We start from the raw sequence: 17,864 nt of genomic DNA on the forward strand, positions 1-17,864 counted from the left end.
ACAGCTTCTCTCTGACCTTGGCTTGGTAAACGCTGCCACCACCCAAATGCAAAAAAAACCCTTGGACCCAGGAAGGAACACTTGGGAATTCCTCCCTGTGGGGTACCCTCAAGCCCTTTCACCCCCACCCCCAATCCCCAGGGGAAGCGCTGAGAAAGAAAACAAAGGAAATTAGCTGTTGCCACCAGCTAATCAAACAGCATATGCACAAACCTCTCAGGACACCAAAAACCCAGTCCTGCTCTTAAAAAAGGTACATTTTATTAAAAACAAAAAGGAAGAAAATACATCTGGAACTTAGGCTTTTGCTAGATTTTAAAAAAGAGCAATTCAAAAAAAATTAAGCACCCAAAATAGCTTTCTTGGGGGTTTGTCTTAAAGGTTACAAGCAGACAAAAGCATCTGGGGTTAGCACAGAGGAGATCCACAAGCCAAAATAAAGAAATAAACCTGACTGTGTTTACCTAAACATTCCTTATCCAAACGGTTCCTTCTAGGTATGGAAGATATCTTTTCATACGTGGTTCAACCTTACACAGCATTGCTGCTTATAGCATTGCTGCTCCGTCTCTGCAGCCCAGAGAGAACAACAGACAAAGGGAAAGTTTCTTTCCCAATTTTAAAAAGTTCTAGCCTTCCCACTGGCTCTTTTGGTCAGGTGTCCACTTTTTTTTCCTTTACCTGGGGGACTTTTTATCCCTTTACAAGTAAAGCAGCAAGTAGAGAACAGCTACCAAGAGGGATTTTACTGCTAACTGGCTGGTTGGGTGTCCATCAAAGGGAGCTCCCCCCACACACTTTATTAATCACAGACTCTGTGCCACAAGCTATTGGGAAAAGATGTACCTATGGGTGATATTGCGAAAAATTAACAGTAAGAGTAATTTTTTGCTTACAAGATTCCCAGTAATGCTATTTTTCTAACACATACCCTAACCGCAGGCTGCAGTATGTGCCTAAATGCTAATGAGGAAGTCGGAATCACATTATAAAAATAGGGTGCCCAGATTAGGAAAATTGAGTTGCCTATGGGAAACCCCAGCAGGAACCATCCCTCTACTGATGACCATTTGGCCAGCCAGCCATCAGACCTTAAGAATATCATTAAGAATCTGAGTGTAACTATATATGTAACATGTGCCTAGGTCTGTATAGAATTTCTACATGCTTGGGTAATCATAACTTTAACTGTAACTTTATAAAACTTCTAAAAGAGACTAGACCTTGTCCTTGTGAAATGTGTGTGTGGTCATGACCCTGGGTCTTTATGTGTTCCTAGAAACTCTAAATCTGAAGTAAGTATCAGAGGTGACTTTCACTCTGTGAGCTTGAAACTGTAGCTACTAGTGCCAAACCCACGGTGATGTAATACTACAGTACAAAATTCACTTAAAATAAAAAGGCTACAGATGGATGGCTATTGCAGAAGGGTGGATGGACAGCTAGATGGACAGATATTGGGGATGGATGGATAGAAATGGTAGATGAGAAGACATAGGTATTGCAGAAGGATGGGTAGACAGATGATGGATAGATACTGTGGAACGATGGTGGATGGCAGACGAGAAGGCAGACAGATGGATATTGCAGAAGGATGGATGATGGATAGATATTGTAAAAGGAGGGATGGATCAATGATGGATAGATGTTGAAGCAGGATGGAAGGAGGGAGGGAGGGAGGGATGTGAGAGATGAAAAGACCAACAGCTGGATATTGCAAAGGAAAGATGGACAGAGAAATGAACAACCAGTCGAGCCTGCTTTGAGATCTCCCTCCAGGCAGAACTTACTCTTATTATTTTCCAATGCTACAGTCTCTGTGAAGAAGCCCCAGACCCAGCTGTATTGCATGAATGCTCCCGGAGCCACTCATGAATCACACAGAGAAAGGCCCCAGCCAGATCCCCCCAGAGCCTAGCACTGCACCTCAGGAACATACCGTCTTGCACTGCTCAAGATGAGCAATGCAGATTTATTAATTGGTTCAACACTTCATCAATGGAAAGTGGATATACACCAGCCTTTGCAAAATTGAGCAGATTTGCCCCACACTTCAGGCAAACTCACTGGTAAAGATAAACAGTTACATTTATTGACTACAAAAGATAGATTTTAACTGATATTAAGTAACAGGCAAAAAGTCAGAGTTAGTTACCAAAATAAAATAAAAAATAAGCACGCAGTCTAAACCTTCATCCCTACTAGACTGGGCAACATCTAAATTAAGCCGTTTTTCTCACCCCACTGGATATTGCAGTTCATAGTGCACAGATTTCACCCATGAAATCTGGGCCAGCCTCCTCTGTTGGAGTCTGAAGTCTTCTTCTGAGTGTCTTTGTTGCTTGCAGCGTAGGTGGGTGAAGGAGAGAGGCCCAGCATGTGGCCACTGTGTCTGTTTTATACCCTCAGTCCATGTGCTTGGAAAACACAAGTCCAGGCGTGTCCGGGGGCATTGCGAGTCTCCAGGCTGGGCTGAGCAATTCCCCTGGTGTGGCCTCATGCAGGCGAGTCTTTGCATTGTAGCTCCGTTGCTGGACAATGGCCGTTGATGGGTTGTTTGACACCCCGCCCAGGCGTTGGTTACTTTCCTTGCTGTTGCCTCTGGGGAGCTAATATCTGACTGATCCCCCAACTTACAGCATGTTTTAGTGACAGCCATACAATGCAATTCTCATAACTGCTCATGCATAAATGATATACATATATGGATAGAGAAATGACTTTTGGCAGATCATAACCTTTCCCCTGATACCTTACAAGGCATGATTTATATATAAGATCACAATTATATAAAAATGAGGAGTGTGGGGGTTACAGGACGCTCCCCCAAGGTATAAAGTGTCACAATGGGGTTTCCAGGAATAGAGATGGCTGGGACCTCACCTGGCAGGTTGAAACATCACACTGGAGGTGTCCCTCCCACCCCCATCTCTGCTCCTACCTGGGCACCTGGAGGAAGAGGCCAGCAAAGCTGGTTCAGTGGATGTCTCAGCCCCACCACACACCTCATCTGCTGCATGCACGGAGCAGGGCCGGGGAGCATCCAAACTGCATCAGGACTCAGCTCTGCCCCAGATGTGCACAGCTCCAGGCTGTACCAGTGCCCAGATGTGCCCCAGCCATGGTGGGCACCTAGACAAAGAGGAACATTCCTCCAGCTCCTTCACCTGGACGGGAAGCGAGAGGGGGTGGTGGTGGCATTGCTTTGACGGACAGCAGGCAAGAGACTCTGTGAGCCTGGGGCTTGTGAAGGTCCCAACCAGACACAGGAGCACTCCTGGTACAGAGAGACACTGAGATGAGGCCGGGTTTTCCACAACACAAGTCCCAACCTGGGCCCTTCCTCTTAGCGGCTGAGCCATTTCCCTCCACTCAGCAGGAATGGACTCAGGGGCTGATGGGCCCCAGATGGCAACTCCCCTTTTCCACCCTCACCCCCCAGCTGGTATGATGTGGGGTCCAAGTACTTAGACGGCAGGTCCCCCACCCACGCCCTAGAGCCCATGGCCCTGAGGTTTCCTGCCTTGCATCCCCAGTGCCCAGCCATGCCTGTAACCCACCTCCCAGGCAGATGTTGTCCCCCATGGCCCCTGATAGTGCTGCTGCTCCTGCTGCTCCCCGGGGCTCAGACTGGTGAGTAGGGGAGGCATCAGGGTCCCAGATGTGCACAGGCCCCAGGGCCCCAGATGTGCACAGCCCCTGGACTCCAGGGCCCCAGATGTGCACAGCCCTTCGGGTGCACATCCCCAGATGTGCACAAGCCCAGCAGATTGCTCTCTGCTGGCTCTGCAGCGTGGCTGTTCAGTGATACCCATGTGTGAACTCCTCCCCAGGACTTGGGGGCTGTGGTTTACCCTGAGCCGAGTGTAACCTGGTGGCCCCTTCTTAGTCAGGTCTATACATGACCCCAGAGGCAGATGCATCACCCACATCCCTGGACTCCCTCTGACGATGCTGCTGCTGCTCCACATTGCCTTTTCCCTGCCCCCTGGGGCTCACGCTGGTGAGAACACAGGGAATACCCCCCACCCCAGCCTCATAGAGAGCAGAGCCCGGATCTATTGGAGCTGTATGCAGATCCTGGCTCCTCCCCAGTGTCAGATGCTTCTACCAGGGCCATTGGTGTGTCCCCAGCACCCAGCTGAGCTACCATGGGGTTTGTGGAGCATTGGTGCCTGCTCAGGACCCATCTGGGGAGCCTAAGGGCCATGGGGTCTGGGGGCGGTTATTGGCGTGTGCACAGGATTCAGCTGTAGAGCTGTGGGCAGGGAGCTAAGGGCACAGGGCGGAGGAGGGGGTTGATGCTATTGTAAAAAATCCCAAGTGGAAGGCGACCCAGAGAAACTTAATACAGGCTGATATGAACAGCCAGCTCCTAGACAGGAAATGCAGAGCTGTGCAGGCTGTGTGGTTAGAGCGGGGGGGAAAGGGGAAGGGCTTGGAGCCAGGACTCCTGCGGTCAGTTTCCGGCTCTGGGAGGCGAGTGGGTTCTAGTGGTTGCAGAGGGGGAGGGGGCAGTGCTGGGCATTCTGGGTTCATTTTCCAGTTCTGCCACACTCTACGCCAGGGATCCGGAGTGATTCACTTTCTCTTTGTGCCTGGATTTCCCAGTGTGTGAAATGAGATTGAGGATCTAAACTTTGTGTATGTAAACCCTCTGGAGCATGGATTCCCATGCTGTTTTTCTGCAGTGCCAGACACAATGGGGTCTTGATCTCGGTTGGAGTCTGTGCAGTGCTCAGGACAATGGAGGTCTGTAGCGAAGCGAGGTCAAGACTTACCGGCACAGCGCCTCCTGCTGGTCGTCCTGAGAATTAGTGCTTTCCAGCACACAGAGCGCCCTCTGCAGGCCGGCATCTCACCCACCGCTGGCCCCGTGTCCCTCCCGGACCCCAGAGCCCTTTTCCTCAGGGTTCTGCCCCAGCAGTACCCCCTCACTCTGGGTCTCCCCTCCCAGGGGAACCCCCAGCCCTCTAAACCCACCTTGCCTCAGTGGCTACTGCCAGTCATCATCTAGCCCCAGCTCACTGGGGCAGACTGCAGTCTGTAAAAGCCACTCATCGCTGGCAAGGGGTTAGGACCAGCTGTCTCTGCCTATCCCTGGGCTGCCCCTCTGCAGCCCCAGTACCTTTCATAGGCCTTCAACAAGGCCTGCAGCCTGGGGGTTGACCTGGCTGGAGCTCCCCAGCTCCCTTTTACCCTTCCCCAGCACTGCTCTGCTCTGCTGTGCTTCAGGTACCTTGCCCCCAGGCAGCTAGCCCTTCCCACTCCAGGGCTAGAGTGAAACTCCTTCTTCAGGTCCTGGCCCACAGCCCTCTTATCAGGGCCAGCTGGGCCCTAATTGAGCTGGCCACCGCCATGGCTATTTCCCCAACCAGCCTAGGTTTGCTGCTTTCACTCCTTTTCCCCAGCCATAGCCCTCTCCAGGGCTGCTTTTAACCCCTGCTTCCTGGAGTGGGGCAGCCGCCCCACTATGGGGCCCTGATCTTGGTCAGAGGAGGGGTTCACCAGCTGGCTGAAGTGGGGGCCTGAACTAACTCCTTCACTTGCCAAGGGAGATCATCGGGGGACAGGAAGCCCGGCCTCACTCCAGACCCTACATGGCTTTCGTGAAGATAGAGAAAGGAGGAAATCAAAGAAGCAAGTGTGGAGGGTTCCTGATTCGGGAGGATGTGGTGGTAACGGCGGCTCATTGTAACTGCAACCTGGGGTAAGAAATACAACATGCCTTGCCGCTGAGCCAGCCAGTTCCCCACCCTGAGGCCAAGTCAAAGCTGGCCCCTCCTACAGGGGAAAGTGCTGGCTTCTGTACATTCATCCTGAGTGCAAGGCAGTGTCTACACACACACACACATTTTAACATGGTTAACGACCCATGACCGAGTCCACTGTATTGGCCTGTCTGCAGCACTTGGATCCCCTTGGGTTTTACAGCAACATCATTGTGCTGTTGTGGGCCCACAATGTTGCCATACATGAACTGGGAAGGCAGGAGATCCTTGTACATCGTCGAATCCCCCACCCAGAATTCAATGACGCCACGTTTGAAAATGACCTCACACTGCTGCAGGTACCACCCCCATCCCATCCCCCCACCCCCAGTGACCTCACACTGCTGCAGGTACCACCCCCATCCCATCCGCCTACCCCCAGTGACCTCACAATGCTGCAGGCACCGCCCCATCCCATCACCCTGCTCCCACTGACCTCATATTGCTGCTAGCACTGCCCCTGTTTCATCACCCCACCCCAGTGGGCACATGGAATCACAGTGTTGCACAGTATTCATGGGGATCCCCCACCTAGTCCCACCTAACCCCATCCCCCCAGGACAGGATCAATCCCCCAAGAGGCATTTGATTTCCCTTCTCTCTCTTCCCCCCCCCCATCACAGCTGAGGAAGAAGGCCAAGCTGACACAGACTGTGGGCACCATCCCCTTGGCCCAGAAGGGGGTGAGAGAGGGGGCTGTGTGCTCCGTGACCGGCTGGGGCCTGACTAGTACTGAGGCAAATACCCGGGCCTCCCCAACCCTGCAGGAGGTGGAACTGACGGTCATGGGCAAGGGCGTGTGTCTGTCTCGGCCGTATCTGCGCTATGCCCTGTCCAGGATGCTGTGCGTGGGGGATCCCCAGGAGAGGAAGGCATTGTTCTGGGTGAGTGTGGGACAGGGGCACGGGGCAAGTGCCTGGGGCAAGGGCTGGGAATATTGGGGAGAGTCAAGATCCCTAGTGAGCCAGGCAGATCCTGGGAACCAGGAACCAGAACTGGACAGATCCTAGGATTCAAGGATGGAATCTAGAAATCAGGGACAAGAACTAGGTAGCTCTTTCCAATGAGGAATATATCCTAATAATTTGGGACAGGAACTGGCAAGATCATAGAAAGCAGGGACAGACCTCAGCTTGATGTTCAACAGATTCTAGAAATCAGAGATGAGAATCAGCAACTTTCTGGAAATCAGGAAATCTTAATAGTGAGGGACAGATCCTAGAAACTAGGGTTGGGAATCAGCTGGATCCTAGAAGAGAGATGATGGGAATTCCTGAATCAAGAACTCAGGGATGGATTTGAGAAATCAGCATGAAATCCTAAAAAGAACAGGAGTACTTGTGGCACCTTAGAGACTAACAAATTTATTAGAGCATAAGCTTTCGTGGACTACAGCCCACTTCTTCGGATGCATATAGAGTGAAACATATATTGAGGAGATATATATACACACATAGAGAGCATGAACAGGTGGGAGTTGTCTTACCAACTCTGAGAGGCCAATTAAGTAAGAGAAAAAAACTTTTGAAGTGATAATCAAGCTAGCCCAGTACAGACAGTTTGATAAGAAGTGTGAGAATACTTACAAGGGGAGATAGATTCAATGTTTGTAATGGCTCAGCCATTCCCAGTCCTTATTCAATCCTGAGTTGATTGTATCTAGTTTGCATATCAATTCCAGCTCAGCAGTCTCTCCTTGGAGTCTGTTTTTGAAGTTTTTCTGTTGTAAAATAGCCACCCACAGGTCTGTCATAGAATGACCAGACAGGTTAAAGTGTTCTCCCACTGGTTTTTGAGTATTATGATTCCTGATGTCAGATTTGTATCCATTAATTCTTTTGCGGAGAGACTGCCATGTACATTGTTTGGCCAATGTACATGGCAGAGGGGCATTGCTGGCACATGATGGCATATATCACATTGGTAGATGTGCAGGTGAACGAGCCCCTGATGGTATGGCTGATGTGATTAGGTCCTATGATGATGTCACTTGAATAGATATGTGGACAGAGTTGGCATCGGGCTTTGTTGCAAGGATAGGTTCCCGGGTCAGTGCGATATGTGTTCCATAGAAATATGGAGTGGAAGTCACCATAGTTGAAACCATCTTTGTTCCTCTTTAATATTCAAGTAATGAATTAAAGCAGTTCTCATGTCATGAAACATTATTCCTTTTTGGAATGTTTCAGTGAGGACCTTTCTACTGGTAAGTGGCAAACTGGCAGATACAAAAATAGAGGAGACATGCGCTGGGGTGGGGGGCCAGGAGGAAACCTGCAATTCAGGGCATGGCCCAGCAATAAGGTAAGGGGGACCTGCTGCAACACAGAACCAGGGTCTGGGCCAGGCCCCCAAAACTGAAGACTTAACTGAAACAGCTCAGCAGGCTACCTGTTTCCAGCCCCCAGACACACAGTTCCCAATGGGATCCAAACCTCAAATAAATCAGTTTTACTCTGTATAAAGCTTCACCCTCTATGTCACTGATAGAGAGACACGCACAGCTGTTTGCTCTCTCAGGTATTAATCACTTACTCTGGGTTTATTAATAAACTAAAGTGATTTTATTAAGTATGAAAAGTAGGATTTAAGTTTCAAGAAATAACAGGTTTAGGTTTCAAGTAATAACAGACAGAACAAAGTGAGTCACAAAGCAAAATAAAGCAAAAACATGCAAGTCTAAGCCCAATACATTAAGAAACTGATTACCGGTAATATCTCACTATCAGAAATGTTCCAATAAGCTTCTTTCACAGACTAGACTCCTTCCTAGTCTGGGCCCAATACTTTCCCCTTGTACAGTCTTTGTTAGATCCAGCAGACATCTCAGGTGGTAAGCAGGGGTTTTCTATTGACGGGCAGCCCCCTTTCTCCTGCTCCACCCCCTTTTTATAACTTTGGCACAAGGTGGGAATCTTTTGTCTGTGCTTGGTCCCCACCCCCGCCTCATCAGTGGAAAAGTACAAGGGCTGTAAAAAGTACATGTCACTGTAAGACTCCTAGTCTCCATTCTTCCTGGTTTGGCCCACACATACACAGGAAGGCTTGCAGGTAAATAAACCATTTACAACCAATTGTCCTAGTCAGTGAGAGCCATCAAGTTCCTAATGCCCCATTGACAGCCCTCACTGGTGTGACTACAACAGTGATACAAGTTTATATCTTATTCTCCTAACTCCACATATAGAAATAATACATGCAAACAAATATGATGAACACACTTAGTAGATTACAAGCTTCCTAAGGACACCATACAAGGGACCATTTGCATAAAACATATTCCATTTACATCATATTCACAGTCATAAGCATATTTCCATAAAACTTATGGACTGCAACGTCACACACCCCGCCCCGTACTTCAGGGATTTTGGCCTTATTCATTCCCCCCCCCCCGCCGCCCCCTGCACCTCCCCTTTGCCAGGGATGGTCCATGTGGCTCCAGTCTGTGGTGATGGCCATTACACAGCTGTCTCCGTGTCTGGTCACTCGGTGGCATCCGGGAGAGAAGGTGCTGTGGACGAGGAGGCTCCTGCTGGCTTAGCGGTGGCTGGAGCAGTCGACAGGCTCTGGCTGTGTCTGTGCCGGATGATACGGCCCCTTCTGGGCCCCTGCAGGGGAAGCACAAACAACAATTGACTCATCTGGAGATCTTGCTGCCTGTGTGTGTGTGGGAACAATGGGGATCACAGCTGGGGGGCATCGTCCCACAGCCACTCCCCCATTATCCAGCCAGGGCTCAGCATGGAGCCCCTTGGACCTCATGCTAAGCGTGGCCAGGCTGGCTTGGTATGTGTCTGGGAGACCAAGCTCTGCAGGGTGGGGGCTCAGTAGGGAGCGCTCTCCCCCACCAGTCAGTGCTGACCCCATTACCCCAGTGTGGCTCTAGGGCAGTGGTTCCCAAACTGGGATTCATGAACCCTTGGTGTTCGCAAAATGTTACAGGGGGTTCTCGGGAAAAAAATCCCTAATGGTGGACAGAGCTGTCCCTAGGGACCCCAGGCAGCAGAGATCAAAGCAAGCATATCTATCACAGTGAGGAGATTTAAACTTCAAGGCTCCTTATAAGAAATGGAAAGGGAAGGTGGATATTTTTTGCTGTTTTTAAAATTAAATAGGCAGCTAGTATTGTTTTTAAAATTATCACGACAAACAAGTTTAAGCTTTGTTGTAACGTGCATTGTTTGCCTGCACTGCTCAAGACCTGAGTCCTTGTGTAGGAGGAACTCTGTGAGTTGGCTTCTTAAATAACTTCATGCTGTTTCACATCTAATACTCCTTGATGAAACATAGGAACCTTGTCCTATAACAGGCTTATTCAAAGTGATACAAGCTACGAAAGTGAGATATTGGAAGAGTTTTCATAATGTAATACAAATACTGTAATTATACATAATAATTAATAATAAATAGTGTTTAAAAAGCATGTCATAAAAACAAATTTTATATTTCCAAGATCACTGCTTTTTATAATTTATACTCAGGTAAAGGAGAAAAATCCCTGGAAATATTCATTTTTAGATGGAGGGTTCATGAGACTTGACATTTTAGTGAAAGGGGTTCACAGGTTGTTGAAGTTTGGGAACCACTGCTCTAGGGAACGCTGTGCTGCAGGGCAGGAGCTGTGCTGCAGGGAAGGGGGTCATCACTCACCTGGCCTCCTCCTCAGGTACCAGCCCAAGGCCCCGATTCCCAGCACAGCAAAGATGCAGCCAGCAACAATTCCCAGGATACCAGACTGGCCTGTGGCCTGGGAATCTGGAAATGCCCCGAGACAGACTGAGCCATAGCGCCTCAAACCCTTTTGCCTCTCACTGCCCCTGCATCTGCCTGATATCTCTGGGCTAATGCCTCCATCGCCTGGTTGAACTGGCCCTTCCAGCCACCCATCCCATGTGTCTGCCCTGCATCTAGACAGCCCCTTCTCTGCCTTCCCCTCCCAGTCTGTGAGCCCCCCTCTCTCATTTCCCCTCCCCTCTGTGCCCCACTAGAATCCCTTCTCTGCATGCCCCTCATTATTTGCCAGCTGCCCAAGGCCCCCCTATGCTTTCCCCTCACCTCTGAGCCCCCCATTGTGCTCCTCTTCCTGCCCGTCTCCTTTGAACCCCCCAAAACACTTCTCTACCTACCCCTACCCCTAGTACCTCTCACTGGCTACCCATATCCTGGTAACCCCCAAAATGGAAAATTGTTCCATCAAACCATCTTCTCTTGTACTAGTTTGGGGTGTATTTCTACTAGCCTTCTGAAATGTATTTACATAAATATCTAGTGTATTATTTTGCCAAATATTTTATATTACTGTAGTTCACAGCCTTTGGTTCAGGCCTCAGGCCCTGCACCAGGCCCCATGCTTCAAGTTTTCTCTCTCTCTACTGTATTTGGATGTTGAGGGTGTGGATGGGTGGCACAGGTATAGGGAGAAAGGTTGTGGCTGTGGATGGAGTGTGGGTTGCAAATGAGAACAGGTGGCTGGCAAGCCTTCTATGGGCTGTTTGTGAAAAATCTGTATTTTATTAGCTGATGTCAAGCCAGATGAATTTGTTGCTTTCACAGTCATGTGAAGTTGAAGCTGACTGCTGTGGAATAAGAAAAATGTGCACTTCCAGGGTTGCTAACTCGTGGATTCTGGCCACTTCCTGGATCACAAGGTACCATAAGCTTGCAGGAGAGGAAGGAGCGGGCCATGAGAAGGGGATTTCTGACTACAAGCTGATCTGCGTGAAGAAAGGCGGCCTGCATTGGCATCACATTTTGCCCACCCTGCAGCATCTGAGTGGTTAGGCTGTGATCTATATATAAAAGAAGAGAGGGAACCAAAGGCCTCATGGTGCTGGCATCCTCCATCATCACGGATGCTTGGGGGACTGGAGGAGCGGGAAATGGTTGGGCGGATTTGTGTGTGTGTGTGTGTGTGTGTGTGTGTGTGTGAACTGGATGTCCCTTCAGAACAAGTCGGACACCTGGCCTATGCCGAGGTGGTACTGCCAGATGTAGAGGTTCTTTTGGGGCTCCAGGGTCACCTGGATTGACTCTTCTTCTTCTCGGGCTTTGTTCCAGTCCTGCTCCATGTAGATGCTTCTCCTGCCGTAGGAGAACTGGGCCTGGGTGATGAGCTTGGTGAGCTCTCCAGCCCCAAGGGACATCTCAGATGAGATGCTCTAGTTGTGCTCGATGCAGGACATCTTCTGCTTGGTGTAGCCCACCTTGCAGGGCCGGCTCTAGGCACCAGCAAAACAAGCTGGTGCTTGGGGCGGCACATTTTTAGGGGCGGCATGGCCGGCGCCAGAATGCCGCCCCTAAAAATGTGCCCTGGCTGCCCTAGCTCACCTCCGCTGCTGCTGCCACGGCGCGCGAAACAGCTGATTTGTGCGCCGCTACTCGCCCTCCCTCCCAGGCTCTCAAACCTCCCAAGCGGCCGTTTTGCACGCCGCTGCTCTCCTTCCCTCCCAGGCTTGGGAGCCAGGGAGGGAGGGGGAGAAGCGGCGCCCGCGCCGCGGCCACTCGGAGTCTCCCCCTCCCTCCCAGGCTCTCAAACCTGGGGGGGGGGACTATGAGTGGCCGCGGCGTGGGCGCCGCTTCTCCCCCTCCCTCCCTCCCTCCTAAGCTTGAGAGCCTGGGGGGAGGAGGCAGGGCTGGGGATTTGGGGAAGGGGCGGAATTGAGGTGGGGCCGGGAGTGGGGTAATTAAAGAACGGGGCGGGGGGCGGCCAAAATTGTTTTTGCTTTGGGCGGCAAAAATCCTAGAGCCGGCCCTGCCACCTTGCAGATGACCTTGTTGGCCCAGATGATGGGGGAGTCAGAGTCGTTGTGCAGGGTCTTGATGCACTCCCAGCTGCTGGTTGAGATGCCCTTGGTGAGGGTCAAGCCCCCAGGGAAGAAGTTCAGCATGTTGGGGTGGATGGAGTAGAAGGAATACAGCTTGTCAAATCTCATGTCTGGGTACAGGAAGAACTGAGCCCCCCACTTCTCATCCATTTTGATCAGGGCTAGGAACTGATCAGTCCCGAAGTAGTAGAGCCTCTTGCAGTATTCAGGGGGCAGGAGAAAGTTATTTTCAACTTCATCTGTCCTCAAATTAGTCACACTGCGGATTACACCCTGGTTTTGGAAAATGATGAAGAAGGTCCAACAAACCCTCCCGTAGTTGTCCCTACTACAGCACCTGGGATGCAGCTCAAAGACCTGAGCTCCCTTATCTGTGCTTAGGTCCTTCATCACCCGGTAGCAGCTGCCCTTGATGATGTAGATATTGGATTCCTGCCTGCTGCCCATGTAGTGATCCCCAACCAGGCATTCAGGGTGCAGTCTCTGGATCTTAATGTTGCACCCCTTCTCGAGGAATTCAGTCATCTGCAGGTAGCAGCCCAGTCGGAGCGGACGATGCAGTCTCCATCGCTGTTGTGAAAGATGTCTGTGCCCGGGGAGTCTTTCCGAGGGACCAGTGATCCCATGATTGGCCTGGAACCCTGGGGTGGGGACAAAGTGGACGGAAGGGATCAAAGCAAAAGGATCAAAGCAGCTTGAGAAGACCATGTGCTTGTGGGGTTGGATTGGGAGACACCAGGAGACTTCTCTGTTTCTATGAAGAGAAAAACTTTTCAGTGACACCAGAAGTGAATCTCTCAGGGCAACAACGACCCCTCTTCTCTCACCCCAGTGGAGCTACGGCTGATATACACCAGCTGGAGATCTGGCCCAGTGACACCAATGGAACTATTGCCAATATACAGCAGTAGGTGTCTGGCCCATTAAAATCTGCAGGGGATCTGGCCTACTGCTTCCAATGGAGCTGCAGCCCTTTGACATTAGCTCATCTGATCTTTTGTGAATCTTTCATGCTTTAAGACCCGCCCCCCCGCCCAGTTCCAAGAGTGACCAGGCACCTGGGATAGGAATTGGGGAGTCCTGGGAGGTGTCTGCAGTGAAGACTCCTAGATGTGCCCTGGGCCTGCAACACTATCTCCAGGACGTGGGATTGTCTTGAGAGAGGGAGGGGAGGGGAAAGTTCAGAGTCCTCCCTTGAGAGGATCCTGCCTTACACGGGATCCCACTTACCTCCCTTGATCTATCTGACTGGGCCATGTCTCCGCCGTCTCACCCAGTAAGTACAAAGCGCTGCCATGCGTGGGGATAGAGGTGAGGAAATAAGAACAAGTTCCTGACGTATTAGGAGCTCAAAAGAAAATAACGCATCAAAGTTTCCTCAATCTCGACGCACAGCCCTCTGCTATCCTAGTCCTTGGCTGCCCACTCTGCCAGTGCCCCTCAGTTCCTACCTTCAGCCGCCTGCTAGCCCAGCTCAGCGTTTTCCCCGGGAATTGAAATGAGAAGGGCTGTTCAAATTTACAGTGGAGTGAGATTGTGAGGGTGAAGATGGGCTGTATGGCACCATAGTAAAAGCAAAAAAAAAATCATTTTTTTTAAAGTGTATTTAATTTAAATTTACTTTTGAAAAATTAATTTTAATATAATAATAATGTTTTAGTACAGAAACTCCATGAGACAGTGATGATGCAAGATAACAACCTTGGCAAATAATGTTTTCTAAAGATCTTGTCCTATTAGGAAATGTATATTTATGTATGTTTTCTAGTCATAAATCAAGCATTCTGGAGCAGTCACTAAAACATACTAATCTAGCTGTCCTAAGAATGAGAAATTGTATTAATTCCTTCTGTATGTACATAAACTTTCAAAAAAATTCAATAAAAAAGGAGTTAAGTTTACTATGGCTGCCCGGGTGCTATAAGCGAATTTCTTACGTTTTCATCCCTCAGAACAGTCTCCCAAAATGCTCTCTCACTGCTTCATCTCACCTAACCCTGCGACTGGGAAGAGCGGGACATGTGGCTTGTCCGTGTGTCTGGTTGCACTTCTGAGTTCTCCAACTTCATTGGTGGCTTCGATTAACTGTATGGTCCACCATGCTGGCCCCAGTGTATACGTCCTCTTTTCGGGTTCGTTGGAGGACAGCAATCCTTTTGTATTGGACCTTTGCCAGCAGCTCTGAGATTTCCCTTCTCTGCTGATTCCATCACTATCCAGTAGATGGTACTGGTGCATCAACATTTTCTTTCAGTCTTTGCTTATAGGAGGCATTCTATGTGTTAGTCATTGACTTAAACATTGTATTTCTGTATTAACCAGCCTATTAATTGGGTTCCCCCCCTTTTTAAGCAATTTCTTTTAAAGTTTTGAAGTCACACACGTGCTGGGTGTTTCTGCCTTTCAATAATTCAGTTTCCTTCTTGTCCCAGAGAATTCCTATCACTTCCAGGGGCAACAAATGGTTTAAAAGAAAACAGACACCATCTTGTCTAGTTCCTGAAAAGTAGTGGACACAGAGACAGATTTTAAAAGGCATTTAGGTGCCTGAAGATGCCAGTTTGGGTTTTTTATGAACACCGTGGGTGTCTACAGGAGCGAGAGCTTCTTGGGTTGAGTCTTGCGTTGGCCTCCTGGAAATCAATGGGATCAAATCAATCCCTTCAAATCCCTGCTTATAACTTCCCAGGGCCCTCCTCCCAGCTTGCAAACCCAGCTCATCCACTTCCCCTTCCCCAGCTTCTCTCCAAATGTCCTTATCAAGGCAGGTGATTTCATGACATGTTCTCTCTGTCTTCTCTCATGACTGGCAGCCTGAATTCTGCTATGGGATCATTCTGGGCTCGAATCTGCTGCTGAAACGCAGAGAATTAGTCAAGCCAGAATAAAGAATTGATTTTTTTTCAGCAGTCACCAGGTGACTGGGGTTGAATTTCCTTGATTTGCTCCTTGGTTCAGGGTCTGTAGAAGTGTAAAAAGCTGGAGGGATCGGAATTGTCTTCACACAGGGCTGCAAGTGCTAACAGCCCTGCTGCATTGATTTAATTCCTTAATTTCCATCCCCCCAGTTCATCTAGAGGGGAAAGGCTGCGTGTCCATTCCTGCCTCCCTGAGCCACCAATTCCCCAGCTCTGAGGCTGGATGGGAGCCAGCACATCCTAGAGGGGAAAGGCCCCATTACAGATTCACTGACCCTCGCAAAAACAGGAGAATCTTCAGCCCCAGTCGGTTACATCCTGCTCCACCTGAACCGAGCCCTGGCAGGTGCGACTGGTCCTTTCTATACTGCCCTATTCTGCGCACTCCCAGTCTTCCAGCCCATACAGGACCAATTCTTGTTGGTTCTGCTGGGCTGGATCTCAGGGGGCACTCTAAGCATTTCAAACTTGCTGGTTTTTCCCCCAGACAGGAGAGCCTCTTCAGGCATGGTGCCCCCACAAGGCAGAGCACCAGTAGGGGGCAGAAAATGCCCAGCATACCCTGAACAGCATGAGGGGCAGGAGACATACAAGACGCCGGTAAGGGAGAGGTAGCCAGGCAGGGAACCTATTTCATCCCCCCCTGAGCCTTCCACATCCCCTCCACCCTGTGTCTACCCTACCTTCTCCCTCCTGAGTATCCAGCATGTAGCTATAAAGGTGTCACCACTAGACAGAGCTGGGGGGGAGGGGCAGTAGGAATGGGACCCGGAGAGCCATGGAGACAGGAACAGCCTATGGAACTCACTGCCACTTGAATTCAACAGACACTCAAGGGCCAATCAGAAGTTCATGGGTATCACCTCCAGCAAGGCAGAGGAGCCGGGGGAATGCCTGCAATTCAGGGCATGGCCAGCAATAAAGTAAGGGTGGCAGGAGGGAGTGGCTCCCTTGGGCAGGTTATTCCACAATTGTCTGCCGGGGGTGCCACTCTCAAAGGCCAGGCTAGATGGGATCCCTGGGCTGATGGACCCAAGGGATCCACAGTGCAGATTTAGAGCATGTCATGGCAAAATCTGGGCCAGCTACCTCCCAGCTGCATTCCAGCTCCAGGTGATTCACCGAGGGGGATGGATTCACATACAGCTGGGGAGAGCTGGGAATGAAATCCCAAAAGCTCTATTGCCCAGTCCCCTGACTCCAGTGCTCTAACCACTAGACCCCACTCCCCTCCCAGAGCCAGGGAGAGAACCCAGGCATCCTGGCCCCCAACCCTCCCACTACAATCACTAGACCTCCCCCCTCTCTGAGCAGGGGATAGAACCCAGGAGTACTGAACCCCAGACCACCCCAACACACACACACACACACACACACACACACTCTCAAACCACTGGACACCACTGCCCTTCCTGAGGCGGGAACAGAACCCAGGCATTCTGCTTCCCCGCCCCACCCCACCCCCGGAACCCTCTCCAGCCCTTTAATGGATATGCCGCTGGGAGGATCCTGCTGGCTGCTTCCCCTCCCTTTTAGCTATGACTTCCTGTTGTGGGGCGGTCCACACGGCTCTCTAGCCAGCGCCTTGGAGAGGGGCACAGGGCACCGAGAGCGCAGGCCTTGAAGAGGGGTGCATGGCCACATCTCCACTCCCAGTGCCAGTGTGATCCGCGTGCCATCCTCGCCCCCTTCCAGGCTGCCCCATTGCCCCATCCTGGGGGCTCTGCAAGTGGAGCCTCTCCAAGGGCCCTCCCCTTCTGGGGTGGGGGGAACAGAGGCTCCACTGGGCTGCTGGTTACCCATGGTTCCTGGTGCAGAGCCAAATTCCACACCGCCCCACCTGGGGCCAGGACCCTCTTCCCCCACAGACCCAGGGCCAAGCTCCTCTTGGTGTGACCCTCTCCCAAATCCTCCCCCAACCTCTGCTTCTGGGGCCTGGCCGGTCTCAGCATCAGCCCACCCTGTGCCCGGGATGGTGGAAAATTCCTGCCTCCTATCGATTCTTGTGAGCAATTGGACCCAGAGTGTGTCAGCCCGACCCACCAGCCAGGCATCTCAGAGCCTTGTCCCACCCTGTCTCCAGCTCTGGACGATCACTGATGCTTCAAAGGAAGGTGAGAAAACATTCCAGAATACAGGGAGCCAATGGGGCATCAGGGTAACTCTTCCTGCCTGACCCCTGCAGGGGAAGTCCGGAAGCATGAGATTGGATGATAGTAATTGTCTTCATACAGGGCTGCAAGTGTTAGCACCAGGTTGAGCTGCTTTGGTTTAGTTCCTTATCTTCCATCCCCTGCCCTCCCTCCCCCCCCCCCCCCCGTTCATCTAGAGGGGAAAGGCCCCATGTC

General features: G+C 50.8%; 1 protein-coding gene across 1 annotated transcript; it reads left to right on the top strand.

Moving 5' to 3' along the window:
* The first annotated feature begins 3,951 nt into the window (after positions 1-3,951).
* On the top strand, positions 3,952-11,555 carry LOC128846128 (cathepsin G-like). The gene is made up of 5 exons (XM_054045192.1): positions 3,952-4,003; positions 5,554-5,710; positions 5,935-6,070; positions 6,395-6,655; positions 11,328-11,555. The coding sequence occupies exons 1-5, from the start codon at positions 3,952-3,954 to the stop codon at positions 11,553-11,555; spliced, it is 834 nt and encodes a 277-aa protein (XP_053901167.1).
* Positions 11,556-17,864: the final 6,309 nt, after the last annotated feature.

This window comes from Malaclemys terrapin, chromosome 12, assembly GCF_027887155.1.
Source record: "Malaclemys terrapin pileata isolate rMalTer1 chromosome 12, rMalTer1.hap1, whole genome shotgun sequence".
In the NCBI taxonomy this organism is placed as follows: Eukaryota; Metazoa; Chordata; order Testudines; family Emydidae; genus Malaclemys; species Malaclemys terrapin.

Excerpts from the sequence above, each read along its gene's own strand:
- LOC128846128 (XM_054045192.1), top strand. The coding sequence starts at position 3,952 with ATGCTGCTGCTGCTCCACATTGCCTTTTCCCTGCCCCCTGGGGCTCAC. Across the intron at positions 4,004-5,553 it reads GCCCCCTGGGGCTCACGCTG|GGGAGATCATCGGGGGACAG; the intron begins GTGAGAACACAG and ends TTCACTTGCCAA. Across the intron at positions 6,071-6,394 it reads ATGACCTCACACTGCTGCAG|CTGAGGAAGAAGGCCAAGCT; the intron begins GTACCACCCCCA and ends CCCCCATCACAG.